An 18,008-nucleotide genomic window follows, 5' to 3' on the forward strand; every position below is an offset into this window, starting at 1 on the left:
ATGTATGTGGAGGCTGCTGGAACACCACCACACCCATATTTTCTTAGTGAACATTTACTTTCAAAGCACTGGGGATTAATAAAGTGTTGTTCCTGATTTTACTGCAATAACAACTTCCACTCTTCTACATTTACACATTTATTCATTGAGCAGATGCTTACATTCAAAACAAAGCCCTTCCACGGGATGTACAGGCAAAGTCTTTGTTAAAGTTATATGTAGGCCTTTCACATTTCTGGGTTTGAAATGTGGAAGTGAACTATAGCAGAAATCTTCTATAGACATACGCATGAAAGCCCATTTCCACGACATTAATAAATCATAATCAGTTTTGTGGGTAACGCATTACAAGTAACGTGAGTTATAATCAGATTATAGTTTTTCAAGTAACTAGTAAAGTAACGCATTACTTTTATATACAACAAAATATCTGAGTTACTTTTTTAAGTAACGCTTGTTTTCCATTTATTGATTGACACCTCTGTCCTCATGTTGAGAGAAATCGTGACGCGAGTAAGTGCAGTGGCATTGTGTGCACTGTGAACACTTGAAAAAAAAAGAAAAGAAAAAAAGAAAACTGATTCACTGTTATTTAAAATCAATTTAAAAAAGGCAAATGCAATCTCAGAATATTAGGCAAATCTGCAATAATTAAATATAGTAAATTACAAAATATACTTCATGTATTTAATCTCACTTTATTAACCAATGTCTTTGCTGCTGACCTTCGATGATCCACTTCAAGCATACTAATAAGCAAAAATGAGTATAAATAAACATATTTGTTTTTTCATTTTTTAGCATTTTTATTGCTAAAAGTAAGCGTGTTGAACTTTCTTCTCCTGCATCCTATTCTTCATCAGGTTTGTTTGAGCTGCGCCCTCTACAGTACAGGCGTGAATTTGCATTTCTTTCAGCCTGAGGCTTCTTCATTTCACTTTTAGTGTGAAAGGGCATTTACATCGGCAAAAAATATAACTTTTTATGCTGTTTTTTAAAAACAGAGCAAGCAAGCGCAGCCCAGGGCTAACGCATTACTTTCCATAAAAAGTAAACTAAGTTACACAGTTAGTTACTTTTTTAGGAAGTAACGCGATATTGTAATTCATTACTTTTAAAACTTCTCCAGCACTGACCATAATTATGACATAAAAGTAGAAATTATGAAATAAAAAGTCATTGTTATGGCAAACAATGACTTTGACACTGTGAATCATCAGATCCTTATGTCCAGCCTCTCATCACTGGGCATCACAGGATCTTCACTCCACTGGTTTGAGTCCTATCTCACAGGTAGGTCCTTCAAGGTCGCATGGAGAGGCGAGGTATCCAGAGCACATCAGCTGACCACAGGGGTTCCCCAGGGTTCAGTTCTTGGTCCCCTCCTCTTCTTCATCTACACTACATCACTGGGACACATCATACAGGCACACGGTTTTTCCTACCACTGCTATGCTGATGACATGCAGCTCTTCCTCTCATTTCAACCAGATGATCCCACAGTAGCTTCACGGGTCTCAAGCTGTCTGGCGGACATCTCCACATGGATGAAGGAACATCACCTGCAGCTCAACCTGGCAAAGACTGAGCTTCTCGTCCTCCCTGCCAATCCGTCTCTACAGCACGACTTCACCATCCAGCTAGAGTCATCATCAATCACCCCATCAAGGTCGGTCAGAAATCTTGGAGTAACGTTTGATGACCAGCTGACCTTCACAGATCACATTTCAAAGACAGCTCGATCATGCAGGTTTGCACTGCACAACATCAGGAAGATCAGGCCTTTCCTAACTGAGCATGCAACACAACTTCTCGTCCAGGCCCTGGTCATTTCTAGGCTTGACTACTGTAATGCTCTTCTGGCCGGACTTCCAGCATGTGCAACCAAACCCCTACAGATGATCCAGAATGCTGCAGCTCGTCTTGTCTTCAACGAGCCCAAGAGGGCCCACGTCACTCCTCTGTTCATCTCTCTGCACTGGCTACCTCTCGCTGCTCGCATCAAGTTCAAGGCATTGACGCTTGCTTACAGATCTATCACAGGCTCAGCTCCCTCCTACTTTCACTCACTCCTACGAGTCTACATCCCTACCAGACGCCTACGATCGGTCAACGAGCGACATCTCGTTGTTCCATCACAGAAAGCCACAAAATCACTTTCCAGAACATTCTCATTCACAGTTCCTTGCTGGTGGAATGCTCTCCCCACCCTCATCCGGAATGCAGAATCCCTGACAACATTCAAAAGACAGCTGAAAACCCATCTCTTCCGTGAGCACTTAACCTCATAAAAAAAAAAAAAAAAAATCCTTTCCCTTTGAAACATCACTTATCAGGCTTATGCTACTCTGAATAATGCCTGAACTTCGTATTTTGAGCACTTCTTGCGTTGTTGTTGTTTTTGCCTCTTCATGATGACTCGCTTAATTTAGTCCTAATTTGTAAGTCGCTTTGGATAAAAGCGTCTGCTAAATGACTAAATGTAAATGTAAAAATACTTTTTGTCATAATTTTGACTTTTTATGTCAGAATTGTGATTTACCAAAGCATTTTTTTTATGTGACAGAAACAGGCTTCCATAGAAATAGGGTTCTATATATATGCAAGAGATCATAGCAAATTTGTTGCGCTCTAATTTGCTCCAACAGTGATCAAGAAAAATCCACTCCTGCATTTGCATTATTTTCTCAAAGAAAGAAAGAAAAAAAAGGAAATAAATATATAGAGAAAGAGAAGGCCAGAAGAGAGAAAGATGTCAAATTTACCTTCACTCCCTCAGCTGATTTTGAAGCCCTGTTGTAGCAGGGTCATAACACTCAAAGTACAGTGTTATGTGTACATAAAACACACACACACACACACACACAATGTTAATTGCTGTGGAATGCTCGTACATAAAATGTTGCTCTAATGTAAATGTTTGTGTAAGGAGACTGCATGTGTACTTGATTTTATGGACCTGTGAATAAAGGGTGTAGCTGAGTCAGCCAAACCTGTTAATTACAATGTTGAGTACTGACGTATGCTTGTCATTCTTACGATTTTTGGGATCACTCAAATGTGCTGATGTCTTTAATATCAAATGATTTTTTCCATATACCATGCCTATTTATAATCACACTTAACCTATAAGATTACAATTTAAAAGCATTCAAGTGATGGTCTAAAAAGGAATGCAAAATGTATACTATGACCTTGATGAACAACTGTAAAAACACTAATAATAATTTGTCTTGTATTATAATCATTTGATTTGTGTGATTTGTCACATAAACTGCAAAAGCATTCATCCACACATTACATCACAATGTGGAATGTTAAAGTGCATGAAACTGAAATGCATGCTATTACAGGAACAATAGATGATCTTTTCCCCAAAACAGCAAAGACGCTGTCATCAATCAAGTGTGATGGGTAGTTGACAGCTTCTGATGCAAATGGTGAGCCACACCGGGCCAGAGCTCGTCACACATTTGGATATCACTGTACAAATGTTATATTCAGTAACTGTGTGAGAAAATTAAGAATTTGTTGGGCATATATTATACATATTAAATCAAACATTAAATGTTTTAAATTAGCTTTTTAGTGCCTACAGTACAACTTAAATCACTAAAATGTGCAGGAGTTGGTCTACAGCATGTAATCATTTCTCATGAGAAAAATATAATTTTGATCTAACATCCAACAAGTTGCTGATAACATCATTAATAATATCTGGGGAACAGGGGTGTGATAACGTCTCATTAATGGGATAGTTCAGCCTAAAATGAAAATTGTGTCATTATTTGCCCCATGTTGTTCCAAAATCTCTGCAGAACACAAAAAGGAAGATTTTTAGAAGAATGATGGTTAACCAAACTATTGACTTCTATTGTATGCAAGACATTTCTCAAAATATATTTTACATTTTCGGAAGAAAAAAAGTCAGGTTTGGAACTACATGAGGGTGAGTAAATAATGACAAATTTTCATTTTTGGCTGAACTATCCCTTTAACACTTAAAGCATTTTTGACAAACACTACTGTTCAAAAGTTTGGGGTCAGGAAGATTTTTTTTCTTTTTGAAACTAAAGGAAGTCTCTCTAATCACCAAGGCTCCATTTCATGTTTAACATGATCAAAAATACAGTAAAACCGTAATATTGTGAAATATTATTAAAATTTATATTAAAATCCTTTCTATTTTAATGTGTAATTTATTCCTGTGATGGCAAAGCTGACTTGTCAGCAGCCATTACTCCAGTCTTCAGATATGATCCTTCAGAAGATTTTCAGGATTCTTTGATGTACAGGGGGAAACAAAAAGTTTTTCTGTAACACTATAAAAGTCTTTACTGTCGATTTTAAATGATTAAAAAAAAAACACACACTACTGACTCCAAACTTGAACATTATTGTATTTGTGCAGCTTTTTAAGCAGCATGTAGTGTCAAATGGTTATCATATTAATAGCTTTTAAATTACATAAATAGCACACAAGTCAAGATCTGTTATGATTAATAACCAAATCGATCAGAGACTGATTTTTTCACTTATTTAATCAAATGCAAATTCAAAACCCACAAGTAAAAAAAGTAATACAGTTTGTTACCATTGAAAACACTTGATGTGGTATTTTAAAGAAACTGCTTCAAATGAAACTCACCTTAAAACAAGGACTCAATTTGATACATATACAGCAATGCACATTATTCAAAGGCAGTGCAGCTACATTATTAACATAGTATGCACGTTATTTCATTTCTACAATTTAGTGTTGCACAACCTCTACAAAATGCACAACCCCTACTGACTGTCAATAACGCACAACTCTGGTTTAGTATTAGAGACCAAGTTAAATTCCCTCAGTTACATACAAGACATGCAAATACACGAGTCAACACTGCTAGATTCTTTAATGACATTTCTGCAAATTAATTGAACAAATTCCACAAGAATGAATGAATCAGAGCTTTTCATAAACATTTGAAATACCACAGATTACATAGACATTGCCCTTGACCATGTACCGTAAATAGTTACAATCACATAAGAGATTTCAAGCCACATTGGTAGGCCCAATTTAATTCTTCTGTTCTATCCGTCTCATCCACAGGAAATAATAGTGAAGCGTTTGGACATGCAGGACATGTTGTGCAACACGATACCCAGCAGAAAAATCAAAATAAACGCCACAAGTAGCACAGCGCAAACCCCAGTCCATGCTGTGGTTTTTACCTCCTCCTCCATCCCCTCCTCACCCGTGTCATCTCCCAACATGAGGCTCCGCCCATCAGAGATGTTTACTCCCTCAACGCTTTTAGGGCCAAACCGGCATGCCGGTTGTCCAGGTAGCAGTGCCCCATCTGCGTCCATAGGGACGGGCAGTAGGTAGCAACCGTTGTTGGGTAAATGTATAAAGATAGGGGTGTGTTCAGAGGAGTGAGAAAGATTGATAATGGAGAGTACTTCCGGGTCATCGGGAAGATGCGAGACCGAAAGGCCGCTGGGGATGTGTGTCACGCAACGACACCAAGGACAGCGGATCTCCCTTTGGCTGAGCCTCATATGGCTCAGACATACGGAGCAGCAGGTATGTTGGCAGTGCAGGAGTTTGGGAAGGCGCCGTTGGCTGAAGTAGTTGAAACAGATTTGGCACTCAAGCCTGGAGCTCTGGGACAAGGTCTCCATTGACCCTAAAACGTGGATGTTAAACATAAAACAAATCTCCTTGGTTGCTTCAATGACAGTATCCTTGGCGATTTGTAATGCCAGTGCACTTCTCCGTCGACCAATCCGTGTTGATCAGGCCGTCAGCGCTTTAATCCATGTCTGGCTCTGCCTGTGGAAGCGAGACAAGGACGTTGCGTCAAAACAGACTGTCAAGAATTTAATCCAAAGGAACACTTTTGGCACATACACAAGCAGGCAGAGGGGTTAATTTATTATGCGCTAGCTGTGAGCTGGATCTAAACTCTTGTCAGGCTTGACTTAGATGTAGATGTCCTGGATAAGTAAACAAATCAGCAGGGATTAGGACTGTCCACAGTCACCCTGCGCTTAGACACGGATCGTGACGAATGCTGAGGCTAAATTGTGTATGTGAACTAAAAACAAAACAACTTAATTGGTTAATTATCTGTGATTACTTCTCTGATTATGTGAAATGACTTGATTGCTTCACGGAGTGATTCTTACCATGGGTTTAGTGCAGATCCAACCAAGGATTTAAATCAGTCAATGAGCACAGCTGGAAATGAAGGCAGTCCAAAGGAATATCCTTCTCCATCTAATGATGAAATAACTCTGTAAAATAAATAAAAAATACATGATAATGAAAAACAAAAAGAATAGTTATAGTGGTGCAGGAATGACGTATTTTTGTAGGATGACTCGGTTAGCATCACCCTGGTTCCCTCAACAAAAACCCAATAGGATTTTTCCAGTGGCTTTTGGACTATTAACAAAAGCTTAGGATTCTTAAGAGCATGAATATAAACACAACGAGGCTGTGAGTGTGACTAGTGAGTAGATGAGTTTATCTGTTCGGCTGATGTTTAATGTCCCTGACAACCTCTGTAGTCCCATTTGGCCACTTGTTGTCAACCGCCTTTTACAAAACAAGTTAAATCCGACAGACTGTGATTAGCAGTAGGCTGAAACCATAGACTGAATAAAACAGTCTGCATTTCATAATTAGCGTAACATTTACTAACACAGACTATATTGGAAGTATTCGCTTTAATTGTTGACATGTCCTCAAAAATATGTGTAGGTATAAAACCAGGCACCTCAGCTCCACCCACATCCCGCCTCTCTGCCCATTTCCGGTTATCTGGGAGTACGCGCTGCCAAAATGGCGGCGACCAGCTCCGCCCACTTTGGCCTTCAAAAATGCTCTTCAGAAACCTACGGGTGACGTCACAGACACTACGTCCATTGTTTTATACAGTCTATGGTTTTAGCCTAAAAAAAATCCATCATCCTTGTCCTTGCAGCACTCTATTTAGGGGTCGTACAATTCATCCATTCTTGAAGTAGGGAAAGTGAGGTAATATGTGCCACTTTTGAAGATGTCGTCTAGACCAGGAGAAATTAGAGGTAAATTTTAAATGGGAAGAAAGCATCTATAACATATGACCACAGAATGTCTTCACAAAAAAGTTTAAATACATATATTTGTTTGGTTTTAGTTACTGATGTTTCCTGTTTAATATTTTTGGCTATACATTTTCCATCTAAATATATTTATATTTCATATTATATATATATATATATATATATATATATATATATTATATTATATTATATTATATTATATATATATATATATATATTTTTTTTTTTTTTTTTTTTTTTTTGTATTTGAAATTACCATTTTGTAATATATTTTGGCATTGGAAAGTTTAAATTAAATATATTTATTTATAAATTTTACTTTTATTTATTTTACTTTGAAAAATATATTTTCTGTAATATGCACTATTTACAACATATTTAGTATATTTATTATTTGAAATACATACTGCCAGAAATGGATATACTGAATGGATATGGATGGATATATTATTGCTGTATGATTTTTTTAATACGTTTGGCATAAATTTCATTTTATCTGTCACTTTTCACATGTGCATCCCTCAACCACAGGCAGTTGTGTAATATGAGTAATTTCTAAATGCATAATCATGTCCGTACAGTAAGGGGGTTCTAGTACTCCTCCTCCCTTGACTGCTAATCTGTCTTTTGTTCTGCTTTTTTTTCTATGCCTTATATCCCTCTTACACTGGTATATTCTTTTATTTAATGTTTTATATTTATGATAATATCATGGAATTTAAAATGTCTTTATGTTTGGAATGACACTGTATAAATAAAATGCAATATTATTATGTGTTCTGTTATCAATATAACCCTGTAATCAGGGTTGTTTCATTGGCATAAAATGTTGTTCAACCCAATGGGCAGCATAATCCACTTAGAGCAAGTGTTTATGTGCACACATAATGAGAGTACACATTTTCACTGGATGAAAAAATTCCCCTTACAAGCAACAGCAAAATGTGACCTAGTTTTGTTGAGCCCGCAGGCAAAATTTCTGAAACCTGCATGACACATGACTATTAGCATGCATGAAGCTGACCAGTGAATGAGAGTTCAAAACCCCTCCGGCACTCATGCTTCCTTCTGACCTTAACAAATTCAGAGCTTAAAAATGTTTCCTAACCTCATCTAAAATTGATTTGAGGGCATTCGTTTCCTTCAGGTACTGTACAGCTAATATGCATTTTAATTGCTTGGCTCAATGCTTGTCACTAAGGGAGGATTATTTAAGGGAATATTCAAGACTGCAGGTGCTACAAATGTCAATCACCTGAGAAATGAATGAGCACTTATCAAGTGACTAAGTTAAATTTAAATGAATTGTGTCCATATTCTCAGCATTTCACTGCAGACTTCCTTTTGTTACACTTACAGCAATAACATAATGATGTGACCATGGCATACAAAACAAATCAGTTATCGCAATGTGCTCTTCTCTTTCAAGTTCAAAGGTTTACACCATGCAAGTAATTGCTCATATAAGTATAATTTCACTCCATCCCTTAAGGGGAAAAATAATTAATAATGCAATTAAGCCTGCTATTGTGGTATGAATGGACGGACGCCCCTGAGGGCTTATCCATTATTAGGTGCACATTATCTTGTGATGGAGAAGTGGAAATATTTCCTTTCTCTTTGGGATTTCCAGTCAAAAAACATTACAGCAATCTCATAGACGGCTTTATGGACTTACACACACAAATACTTTTAATTTACTAATAAATCTAAGGGGCTTAAAACCGTTTTTGCTAAATAAGACCAGTTTAACGTTTGAAGTCATGATTATTTCATGCTCATCAAACTAGTATCATTACAAAATCAGAAAAATTGTGCATTGTAAACGAAACAAATGTGGACACTACAAATCCATCTTGCTGTGATGGAGAATTCAAGTGATCCATAGTAATTCAGTTCCCATGAAAACAACTCTAGCTCAATTTCACATTGCATAATTTCCTTCAGCAATGCTGGTATGGCACGCAAGGGAGAAAATGTGCCAATCTATTAAATGTCCTGTGGGCAAATTTACCAAATCAAATGAAATACTTGTGAAGGTGTAACCTTGAGAACATTTCCTAAGAGTTCTCACTTTTGTACTGAAAGCAAGCTTTCTTTCACCTGCCATATTTTCCTACCTAGACTGGAAATATTAGTGGGTTTTTTTTTTACTTTTACTTTAAAACAATAGGAGGATCAAGTGCATTACGAAATACAATGGAATTTATACACTAGATGCACCTCAAGTGATATTATCAAATGTGAAACTGCTTTTCTGATTTCAGCTTTAAGAAACGTGAACCCCATGGTGGAAGCTTCGCTGAGAGTCTCTCGAAAACTAAGACAATGAAACAAGCAAATAAAAAACTGTCAGCTGCACGCTACAGCGAAGCATCAACCTGATGGATGCAGCTGAATCAGGGGATTTGTCAGAAAGGGGACAAAGCAAAAAATGAAAAACGACACTTAAAAACTGAGACCGTGTGGCATTCTCAAGGACAATGCGCTGATTTGAGCGGGCAGGGAGGGGAGCCATTCATGCATGCTCTTGGCCTTTACTTTTTGATGCCTTTTATTTTCAGGCAACATAGGACATCTGTGGGATATTGGTGTTAAAACTTTGCACCTCCAACATTAACCTGTGTAAACAATGCATAAATGTGAAACATCCCAAGGCGATACGTAACTTACGCAGCAAAGTCATACAGATTTTCATTTGTGTTTATTTTTGTACTGAAACACACTGGACTTCAACTCATCTGGGTGTGTTTGCGACAAGAATCAAATAAGCATTTAACTTTGCACTGAAATGCTGTCTGAACGGGTGTCAAATTAACAGAACCCTTACAGTGACTTAAGTACAACGCCGATCATCTACACAAACACGCGTTAATAAGAAACCAAATGTATAGAGAAAAGGCCATTTGAATACTGAGTGGATCAAGCAGCGTCTGATAGCAATGCACTAAGATGAGATAATGTAAGATAATATCAGTGGAATTTACTAATCCAGACCCAAGGACACAGTAAAGTCAACCAGCATCTGATATCAACATTTCTGTTAAAGTTAAATGACATAAAAACAGATAATATGAGCCAAAGGTTGGGTTTTTATAGGGATAGCCAAAATATTTTAACATGTTCAGGCATTATCAGGGCATGTCTGTTTTCAAAGACAGATATGTTAAGACTAGTTGTCATTGGCTGTCTCTCAAAACCTTTTAAGGTGCCTACATAACATTTCTGGGCAGCATATGTGCTTTTAATGTCCAACGCGCCTATGCTACCCAGAAAGGGTGCCATGGTAGGAAGCTCACTTTGTTTTGACACGCAGCCATTGTTGCGTGCCTCTAAACAATCAAAACAAGACTTAAACCGGAACAGAGACAGAAAGCTGCCCGAGATCATTCTGCTACTATGTAAAAGAAAAAGTAAGTTACCTAACGTACTAACGATGCATGTTGCTTTTAACAGACTTATTACGTGTGCTCTAATGAAGTAACCTTGAGCGAAGTTTATAATACCGCAGATAAAAAAAAACGTAATGCAGCAAATATGCATCAATGCAAGTAAACAAAGACTGATCGAACATGTCTTGTAAACTCTGTTTAAGAGTTTTAAAAAAAAATCTCAACACTAAATTTGATGCGAATGCACACATCGAAAGCCAAGTCGTTTTATGTCTGTATCTTTGAAAGGAGGGATGAAAAACTCACCTTCTATTTGGAGATCTTCTTTGATCTATTCTATGTAAACGGTGAACATGGAATGCAGAGCAAACCGTCTCATCTGTCATACTTCCCTCTGCCTTCTTCAAAGGCTGTACTGTAAACGCTCACTGCTACTCCCACAACGCAGCCAATAGCGAGCGACATCTGCGAAGAGAACAGCCAATAAGGAAGCCCGCTAATAAGATTGCCAGCGCTTGTCGGGTCTGAACAGGTCTGATCATTTTAGTCGTTTAAGGCGGATTATATTTGTCACAAAACAAATACGTACTTTCCTTGCACGATAAGTAAAACAAATCTTAAATCATATAATCCTCCATTTAAGTAAACATTAAACAGAAATATTAACGATATAAAACAGTTTCCGTGTTTTATGTCTTTATAAAGTGGGATTTATAGCACCGATATAAATCTTGAAAGGACTAAACTACTGTGAACCAGTGAAGATACTAACAATGCTGTTACTGAAGTAAAAACTTTTGTGCATTCTTTAGTAGGCTTATTGCATGACAAGTTGTTTATCCATTTCTATACCACTCCTCTGGGCAAAATAAGATTAAATTTAGAGGAAGCCATCAAAACAGACTATTCAAATGTCAAAGCTGTCATTCAAAGTGACATAACGTATCGCTTGCAACACTGAAATAATAAACTCAAATGGAGAATGAGGAGTCTGTGTGACATTGGGCTAATACGGTAGGCCTACTTCTGTTTTTTGTAAATATAATAATTGACGATGTCACTTTTGTAATTATGGTCAGTTAAATTTAAGACAGCCATCATATAGGCAAACCTTTTTTTGGGATATGATTTGACTAATTTTACCAGCCTTTTTAAGGTCCACTTTACTAATCAGTGTTCAACAGATATTCTGGATCTCACAAGCCCATGTGTGCAAGCACAGACCAAAAAAAAAAATATATATATATATATATATATATATATGAAGAGTTCAGATGCAAAAGCCTCTAAGTGCCATCTGAAATTTTCTTCTAGAATGATCATTTGTATCAAGCTCATATATTTAAGTTCAGCAATTTCACTTAAATGACAATTAATAGGTAATTTTCATTGCCATTTAAGTGAAATTACTGTCGCTGAGAAACACGGAGTTTGAGCTCCCTCCAAAGATTCTCTATTGGATTTAGGTCTGGAGACTGGCTAGGCCACGCCAGAACCTTGATATGCTTCTTACAGAGCCACTCCTTGGTTATCCTGGCTGTGTGCTTCGGGTCATTGTCATGTTGGAAGACTCAGCCTCGACCCATCTTCAATGCTCTAACTGAGGGAAGGAGGTTGTTCCCCAAAATCTCGCAATACATGGCCCCGGTCATCCTCTCCTTAATACAGTGCAGTCGCCCTGTCCCATGTGCAGAAAAACACCCCCAAAGCATGATGCTACCACCCCCATGCTTCACAGTAGGGATGGTGTTCTTGGGATGGTACTCATCATTCTTCTTCCTCCAAACACGTTTAGTGGAATTATGACCAAAAAGTTCTATTTTGGTCTCATCTGACCACATGACTTTCTCCCATGACTCCTCTGGATCATCCAAATGGTCATTGGCAAACTTAAGACGGGCCTTGACATGTGCTTGGTTTAAGCAGGGGAACCTTCCGTGCCATGCATGATTTCAAACCATGACGTCTTAGTGTATTACCAACAGTAACCTTGGAAACGGTGGTCCCAGCTCTTTTCAGGTCATTGACCAGCTCCTCCCGTGTAGTTCTGGGCTGATTTCTCACCTTTCTTAGGATCATTGAGACCCCACGAGGTGAGATCTTGCATGGAGCCCCAGTCCGAGGGAGATTGACAGTCATGTTTAGCTTCTTATATTTTCTAATGATTGCTCCAACAGTGGACCTTTTTTCACCAAGCTGCTTGGCAATTTCCCCGTAGCCCTTTCCAGCCTTGTGGAGGTGTACAATTTTGTCTCTAGTGTCTTTGGACAGCTTCTTGGCCATGTTAGTAGTTGGATTCTTACTGATTGTATGGGGTGGACAGGTGTCTTTATGCAGGGTCAGAATTCTAGCTGATAGACAGGTGTTCAAATACTTATTTGCAGCTGTATTATACAAATAAATAGTTAAAAAATCATATATTGTGATTTCTGGAATTTTTTTTTTTTAGATTATGTCTCTCACAGTGGACATGCACCTACGATGATAATTTCAGACCCCTCCATGATTTCCAAGTGGGAGAACTTGCAAAATAGCAGGGTGTTCAAATACTTATTTTCCTCACTGTATATATATATATATATATATATATATATATATATATATATATATATATATATATATTAATATATCATATTTTCAAATATTATATATTCAAAAACAAGTTGTGTATACTCCTGTGCACTCAAAGTGCAAAGATTATACTTTATTTAAAACATTATTATTATTTATTTTTGATTGATTTAAAAATGTATGAAACTACCAGGAACACAAAGAATTTCAAGGTTTTGGACTATTGTTGAAGTAGTTTTCTTTTTCATCATCTTGGACATCCTTATTTATCACAGAGCTCCTTTACAGGAGACATGCGGTTTTATTTATTCATTTTTTGAGCCTTTTTAAGATACATTTTTTTGACAGAAACAAATGACTGTGAATCATTTGCATATTCTTATTGGCCGGTTTGCCTTTAGGCTGACCTCTTAAGATTAGTATTCTGAATATAAATAAAATATTTATATAATTATACATTATATAAACATTATGAACATTAGAAAGAGTTAAAAAACAACATTTAATTGTATTGCTGTAGGACCTGTGACAGACCGCCACTGCTGCTTCCAGTAGGGTACACAAGTCAGAAAAGAGGAAAAAACTTGTTAGTGCTGGGTTGAGATCAGGGTTAAAACAATTTAGACATTCAGCTGTGCTGTTATTCGGTGCAAACCATTTACCAATGGACTCATTATTCAGTCTGAGATTACTGTTAATGGTACATATTTTGGGGGAGAGAAAAGCATGCGTCATATTTGCTCTCCTGAGAGCATCTAAAATGGCAGGTCATATTAATTCGTCATGGAAGCTTGTATTCATCCGAAGTAAATTGATGCATGTACCTCTCTAAATTCAGAAGTTGTAAAAGTAATGGCACAGAACATTAGTAATTGTCAGAGCAGCTTTGATGCGGCCTGCTATGGACCTGCTAACTGATGTCAAGTGATGCATTGTCAAGTGATGCAAAATAGCAGGGTGTTCAAATACTTCTTTTCCTCACTGTATATGAGAGGCAGACCATGGGTAAAACTAGTACTAGACTAGAGTTCTCATTTCAAAGTTCACCTGCAGCCGAGATGCTGGAATCATGACAAGTCCACACTAATGATCTGTCCCCCACATAAATTAAAAACATGGACAACAGCAGCAAACAAATTTAGTGAAGGTTTTTTATAAGGGGGAGGGAGAGAGATGAGAACCACTTACGAGACATAGGTCAAGTGCAATGCCAAGACTTTAATGACACAATAACACTGTACAGACAATTGGAGTTTTCTGCATGTCAGCATTACACGATGTATAAAAAAATGCCACAGTAATTAAAACAAAGACACATCTGGACTAAGAGTGGCCAAACTGCCAAATTGTCCACTTTATTTCATCCTTTTTTCTCCCCCTTGCGTCACCCCTTAAACCAGCTGCATCTCCAGTGTCAACCTTTTTTGAAAAGGTCTCAGTGGGCCAGTCCTTGACCATGCAAAAATTCAGAGCCCTTACACACCAGACACGATCTACACCTCCCAGACTGAGGCACATGTGAAAGAGGCCTTGTAGGCATGGGTCAAGGCCTGGTCCAGTGAGAGCAGTCTCAACATAATATTAAGATGAATGCATTGCACCCAAAATAGAAAGTTAACTTGAGCAATGGAAATGCAGCAAGGTGTACATCACTGTCATACTTTTTAGTTACATACAGTCAAGAACAGTGTCCATGTGTACATTCATAGTGAAGTGCATTTTACACAAGTTTAGGGTAATACATTAAGTATTACAGCAGTGCAAAATGGTTTAGTATCGTGTGCCTCTTTTCTTCATAGCACCTGATGGGACAAAGATGTTGCACAAATAAAATATAAAATAAAAAAAGGTCCAGAAGCAATTTTTTTAACGATTAAAACCCTAAACTCACCTCTGCCCCTCTGGCAGTAGGTAAATTCGGTCTCATCATAGTCATCATATTCACTTCTTGGCCTTTGCTGATGGATTGTTTTACAAGTCGGCCTTCTCAATGGAGTTCTCCCTTTAGAAGTCAAAGAGAACAGTTTAAAAGACAAAGCATATTTGACACTTGCAGTGAATAACTTCAGAATACTTTAGACATCTAGGTATGCATTGTCTCAACATTTAAAATATATAATATAAAACATCCTACCTTGATCTTGAGGTCCACTAACTTGCCTCCGAGACCTTGGTTTGGCACCACAACTTGCCCAATTCTCTTGGTCAGACACAACACCCTCTCTCCACTGTCGTTCTAAAAATATTTTTTGCATGAGTTGACCTTGTGATGGCATTAGAATAAAAAAAATAATAATAAAAAAAACACTTACCAATACAAGGCCTGCACAAGGAACCCTTTTGAATTCTCTTATCGGCTTTAGCCAGAGCACCATACTCCTCACAGCATTCTCCTTTGGGATGCACCCGAGGCTGCTCAAATAGATCACAGCTCTCTTGGCCTTCGCACAGCAGCTTCCTGTGTCTGTGTTTGGCACTGTGATGTCCACAAGAAGGTAGCGCGTGCCTACTGCAACACTTCCTCTTGGAAACTCTCGGAGACTCGCAGTTACTCCGCACCTCTCCTTCGATGTCATACTCGCACTCTTGATCAGACACCTCATTCCTCTCAGGATGGCTGTGTTCAGCCATCTTACACATTCCTACCTCATCCTGCAAGCTTGACCCGCAGCATGCACAGGTTTTCTGGCAGACCAAGCAAGTTTTTTCCATACTCAAGAGCTCTTTTCGGGAACGAACGGGCACATCACTTTCAGCCAGCCTGCCACCACCCACATACACATGCCCTGGAACAAGATCCAGATCCTCCACGTCAGTGGAGAACATTTCATCTCTGGAGGAGAGCTCATCTATGGATGGACTCAAGACACTCTGGCGCTCTTGGGTCACCTGAGGGTAGTAGCTGTAGGAATATGCACTGCCAACTGAGGAGAGATAGTTTTGTGGAGGCAACAGAGCAGATGGAGAATCAAAGTAAACAAATGGGTCAATCTCTCGTTCAAGACTGAGGCCAGTTGTAGTCTTATTGCAGGGCAGGCGAAGGATTTGATACGGCAGGTCAAAGTCTTCTGAGAACTTTATAAGAGGTTCCATTGCTGCAGCAGCATCAGTTGACACTATATTCTGCAACTGCTCATCACCTGGTTCCTCTAAATCATGGCTCTCTGTTGGATCTGCAGTGCTTTTGACTCCACTACAAAACATATTGCCAGTTGCACTGGTCACAGACTTCCCATTTTGGCAGCATTTTTCATCAGCAACACTCTGCTGGTCATCTTCCTCATTGGCATCCTCTTCCTCATGGACAGAGGAACTGTCAAGGGGCAGCACATCTGATAACACACATTCATCCAGTACACCCTGGCTAGACTCTGCATCATACGCGGAGTCGCTGTAGGTTGTGGGCCTTGTGACCTCACTGACCTGCTCTTCCTTGCCTTCCTGAGAGGTAAGCTCTAATTTAGATTCCTCATTTAAACAGGCCAGCTTCTCTCCCTGCACTACATCAGGGGTAGAGGAAACAACAGTGTTAAGCCCCTTGTCACCTTGTTCACAGGCCTTAAGACTCTCAATTTTGTCTATCAGTTTGTTGACTGAATCACTAGGATCTGTTTGGACCTCAGAACAGGCAGTCTCCCTATGCATCCCAGCATGTTGAACGTGGTGGCGGACGCGCAAGTCGTAGGATGCAACAGAGGGATAATGGGGGTTGATTCTTCTGTAATCGATTGGCTGCATGGGTGCATGTGGAACCACGTACCCAGGATACTGCATAAACTGATAAGGGGCCATGTAGGGACGGCCATAGTGCAAAGCTAGAACAAAAGAGAGTGAGAGAAAAAAACTAGAGGAAATCTACAACAATAAGCAAAGTCTCAAACAGACTGAAAAAAAGACTAACCTGGCCCTGGAAAGCCATAGTGGCCATATGGATTCATGGGCCATTGATACATGAAATATGGCTGAGATGGTGGCTGAACATAGAAAAAAGGTCTGGTGTGGTTTACTGGATGGTGAGGTTGCCCAACTCCCATGGATTGTGAAGTGTTGTTTATGCCTTAAAAAAAAAAGAAAAAAATATAGTATATAGATAATTACAGTGTTCCTGTAGCTCATACAGTAGAGAAGAGCATGGAGCTAGCAATGCTCCAAGGTCATGACTCATGGGTTTGAGTTCTAGGAACTGCATGAACTGACTCAACATACAATAATATTGATAATGTCATCATCTGGTTTAAGGTGGGCTCCCATCCTGACCAGCTTAAAAGTACACACAAAAGAAGTTCACAAAGGGTTTACCAGGACACCACACACACACAGCTAAAAAGCAATAAAACAACTTAAAGCTTTTTCATTGGTAAGAGAAGTTTGAGAATGTTACCTTCCATTTCTTGTGAGGAGACGAAGAAAGACAGCACAGGATACAAAACACCGCAATACTGTAAAAGACATGCCTGACTCAGAACATTCATTAAACTAACAACATCAGAAAAGGGCACAATTAGCCCATCTTAAAATAGACAGGCATACTGTTCAAACATAGAATACTTTCATATTACGACAACAACAACAAAAAACAAAAAAAAAGACTAACCTTAGATGTGACTGTGACAAAGTGGACTTAAATGTGTATACAGCGAGAGCGACTAACTCTGTCGTAATAACTTTGCACTTCAGATTTATAGATTTCATGCCTGTTTTCAGAGATCCACATTAATGCAATCAAATGGCAGCCAACAGGTGTACCCAATTTGTAATATTCAGCAAAGCACTCACGTCAGTTTTCATTATCATAAACAGATTAAGCTATGCCTCTACATATAAAATATAAAGTAACTATCATATTATTATTACAATGTTGTTCAATTTATCACACGTGTCATTTGTTTGGTATTACAATTAAATTTCACACGACTTTGTTTTCTGTTGACACTTCTTTTTACA

General features: G+C 38.4%; 3 protein-coding genes across 6 annotated transcripts in view; 1 reads left to right on the forward strand and 2 right to left on the reverse strand.

Moving 5' to 3' along the window:
- Positions 1-4,523: 4,523 nt before the first annotated feature.
- On the reverse strand, positions 4,524-10,932 carry rnf152 (ring finger protein 152). Its single transcript, XM_084119083.1, has 3 exons — positions 10,800-10,932; positions 6,181-6,288; positions 4,524-5,824 (listed from the first exon to the last, which is right to left on the reverse strand). Exon 3 carries the CDS (start codon positions 5,698-5,700, stop codon positions 5,089-5,091), a length of 612 nt encoding a protein of 203 aa, XP_083975209.1. The 5' UTR covers positions 5,701-5,824; positions 6,181-6,288; positions 10,800-10,932; the 3' UTR covers positions 4,524-5,088.
- rnf31 (ring finger protein 31) overlaps positions 10,441-18,008 on the forward strand; it is a 29,475-nt gene continuing 21,907 nt past the window's right edge. The window contains exon 1 of the mRNA XM_084119078.1: positions 10,441-10,514. The gene's annotated coding sequence lies outside the window, so the exon portion shown is untranslated. The remainder of the gene's footprint in view (positions 10,515-18,008) is intronic.
- buc (bucky ball) lies at positions 14,033-17,759 on the reverse strand. 4 transcript variants are annotated; one of them, XM_084119082.1, is made up of 7 exons: positions 17,659-17,759; positions 17,446-17,503; positions 16,966-17,121; positions 15,377-16,879; positions 15,199-15,300; positions 14,956-15,066; positions 14,264-14,866 (listed from the first exon to the last, which is right to left on the reverse strand). In XM_084119082.1, the coding sequence occupies exons 2-7, from the start codon at positions 17,450-17,452 to the stop codon at positions 14,835-14,837; spliced, it is 1,911 nt and encodes a 636-aa protein (XP_083975208.1). In that variant the 5' UTR covers positions 17,453-17,503; positions 17,659-17,759; the 3' UTR covers positions 14,264-14,834. The 4 variants fall into 4 exon arrangements, with proteins under 4 accessions (XP_083975207.1, XP_083975205.1, XP_083975208.1 ...); XM_084119081.1 differs by having other exon boundaries at positions 14,033-15,066; XM_084119080.1 differs by lacking the exon at positions 17,659-17,759 and having other exon boundaries at positions 17,446-17,638.

Source organism: Abramis brama, assembly GCF_963993115.1.
Source record: "Abramis brama genome assembly, chromosome: 7".
NCBI lineage: Eukaryota > Metazoa > Chordata > Actinopteri > Cypriniformes > Leuciscidae > Abramis > Abramis brama.